We start from the raw sequence: 2,341 nt of genomic DNA on the forward strand, positions 1-2,341 counted from the left end.
CGTGGCCGTGCCCCTGCTCAGCAGCGGCGGGCAGGTGGCTGTGCTCGAGGTGAGGGCCCCGGCACAGCCAGGGCACCGGGTCCCCGTCCGGCTCGGTCGTCTGAGCACACCCCCGGTACCGGCCGCCCGCGTCCGTGAGCCCTCCCGATGGCGCCAGCCGGGGTGCGCTGTTCCCCCATTGACAGACGGGAGCCGTGAGGCCCAGAGAGCCTCGGTGACCTGCCGGGTCACTCAGCTGTGTAAGTGGCAGAGCCGGCCTGTGCCCACTCCAGCACCCCGCGCTGCCCCTTCACTCTCTGGGCCACGGCTGGCACGAGGCGCTGCTGCAGGGAGCTGGCACCACGGGCTGCAGGGGCGGGGGCTGGGCACGCCGCTCACCCGTGGGCCATGGGAGGCGGGCTGGGCCATGGTCCTGACGGGCCTGGGGGCATCTCCCACAGCTGCGGAAACCTGGCCGCCTGCCTGACACGGCGCTGCCCACGCTGCAGAATGGGGCGGCCGTGACCGACCTGGCCTGGGACCCTTTTGACCCTCACCGCCTGGCCGTGGGTGAGAGGCCTGGGCGCTGGGCCCAGGGAGGGTCCGCAGCCCTGAATGCGGGGCGGGGGGCTTGGGGGCCTTGAGCCCCCCCCACTGTAGCCGTCCGGTCTCTGCAGCCGGGGAGGACGCCAGGATCCGACTGTGGCGGGTGCCCCCCGGGGGCCTGAAGGAGGTGCTCACCACCCCTGAGGCCGAGCTCACAGGTCAGGTGGGCCCGTGAGGGCGGGGTGCGGGCAGGCTGGGGCGTGGCGGCGGCCTCACCCCCGCCCTCCTCAGGCCACGCGGAGAAGATCTACGCTCTGCGCTTCCACCCGCTGGCGGCCGACGTGCTGGCCTCCTCGTCCTACGACCTCACCGTGCGCGTCTGGGACCTGCGGGCAGGGGCTGAGCGGCTGAGGCTGGAGGGCCACCGGGACCAGGTGGGACCCCTCCTGGGGCAGGCGCTCGGCCACCAGGCCAGAGCCTGCCGCTCACGTTCCCCCTTGCCCCCAGATCTTCAGCATGGCCTGGAGTCCTGATGGGCAGCAGCTGGCCACTGTCTGCAAGGACGGGCGCTTGCGGGTCTATGCGCCGCGCTCGGGCCCTGAGCCCCTGCAGGTGAGCCACGTGGGCCGGAGTGGCCCTGGGGCCCGGTCAGGAGGCCTGGCTGCGCCTCATGTGCTGCACCCCAACAGGAAGGCCCAGGGCCTGAGGGGGCCCGCGGAGCCCGTGTTGTCTGGGTGTGTGGTGGTCACTGTCTGCTGGTGTCCGGCTTTGACAGGTGAGGACTCGGGGCCCGCGTTCCCCTTCCCTGGGCGGCACAGCCATCATGTCCCCTTCCCCAGACACCTGTCGAGCAAGCCTCACTAACTTGGGGGAGGGCTGGGCGAGTAGGGAGGGGGCGGCTGGGATGGAGAGTGAGTCAACCAGGGGCCAGGAGGACGGGCCCCCTGCGGTGGGGAGCAGGGAAGCCCAGAAACAGGACAAGCCTTTGGGGGCCGTCAGGGAGGGCCTCCCCGGGGAGGCGCCGCCGAGCTGGGTCGCACGGGCCTTTAGGGCTGAGTGGACAGCCAGCGAGCCAGCGTGCTGGTCGGAGCAGCGCAGGGGTGAGAAGCAGGACGTGGGTGCGGTGCCCAGGCTGGTGGGCCGCAGCCGCCACGGGGCAGTGTGGGGCCAGGCGGGGTGCCCCAGGGAGGAGGTGGCAGCTTCAGCCCGGCCAGCTCTGGACCAGCAGGAGGCCGCAGGCGTCCCCTCTTAGCCTGAGGCCCTCGGTCCTTCAGCCCCGCGCGGCTGGGGTCCTCGGAGCTGTCGCTGCCCGGGCCCCGAGACCTCAGGGTGTGCCTCCCCACCCTCTTGCAGCCGAAGCGAGCGCCAGCTGCTCCTCTTCTCAGCGAAGGAGCTGGCAGGGGGCCCCTTGGCAGTGCTGGGCCTCGACGTGGCTCCCTCCACCCTGCTGCCCAGCTACGACCCTGACACCGGCCTGGTGCTACTCACGGGCAAGGTGGGCTGGGAGGCGCAGGTCGGGTGGCGCGGGTGAGAGGCGGCGGGGGGAGGCAGCTCTAGCTGGCACCGCACCTCACCTCCGTCTGCCGGCCCCACCAGGGCGATACCCGCGTGTTCCTGTATGAGCTGCTCCCCGAGACCCCTTTTTTCCTGGAGTGCAACAGCTTCACGTCGCCAGAGCCCCACAAGGTGAGTGGGGTGCTCCCTGGTCCCCCTGCCCTGGGTGCCACCGCAGAGCTCCTCCGCCCTCTCGTGGCCAACGGGGGAAGCGCAGGGGCCTGCTGGGCTGGTGGGTCTGGCGCGTGTGTGAGCGTGTGTG

General features: G+C 72.1%; 1 protein-coding gene across 1 annotated transcript in view; it reads left to right on the forward strand.

Moving 5' to 3' along the window:
• LOC101632532 (coronin-7) overlaps window positions 1-2,341 on the forward strand; it is a 52,088-nt gene that overhangs the window by 39,632 nt on the left and 10,115 nt on the right. Inside the window, exons 12-19 of the mRNA XM_012731669.1 lie at window positions 3-49; window positions 441-549; window positions 657-743; window positions 817-959; window positions 1,033-1,137; window positions 1,215-1,300; window positions 1,879-2,020; window positions 2,122-2,211. Of these exons, the coding sequence (XP_012587123.1) occupies window positions 3-49; window positions 441-549; window positions 657-743; window positions 817-959; window positions 1,033-1,137; window positions 1,215-1,300; window positions 1,879-2,020; window positions 2,122-2,211 (809 nt within the window). The remainder of the gene's footprint in view (window positions 1-2; window positions 50-440; window positions 550-656; window positions 744-816; window positions 960-1,032; window positions 1,138-1,214; window positions 1,301-1,878; window positions 2,021-2,121; window positions 2,212-2,341) is intronic.

Source organism: Condylura cristata, unplaced genomic scaffold (assembly GCF_000260355.1).
Source record: "Condylura cristata isolate star-nosed mole 26May11 unplaced genomic scaffold, ConCri1.0 scaffold00032, whole genome shotgun sequence".
In the NCBI taxonomy this organism is placed as follows: domain Eukaryota; kingdom Metazoa; phylum Chordata; class Mammalia; order Eulipotyphla; family Talpidae; genus Condylura; species Condylura cristata.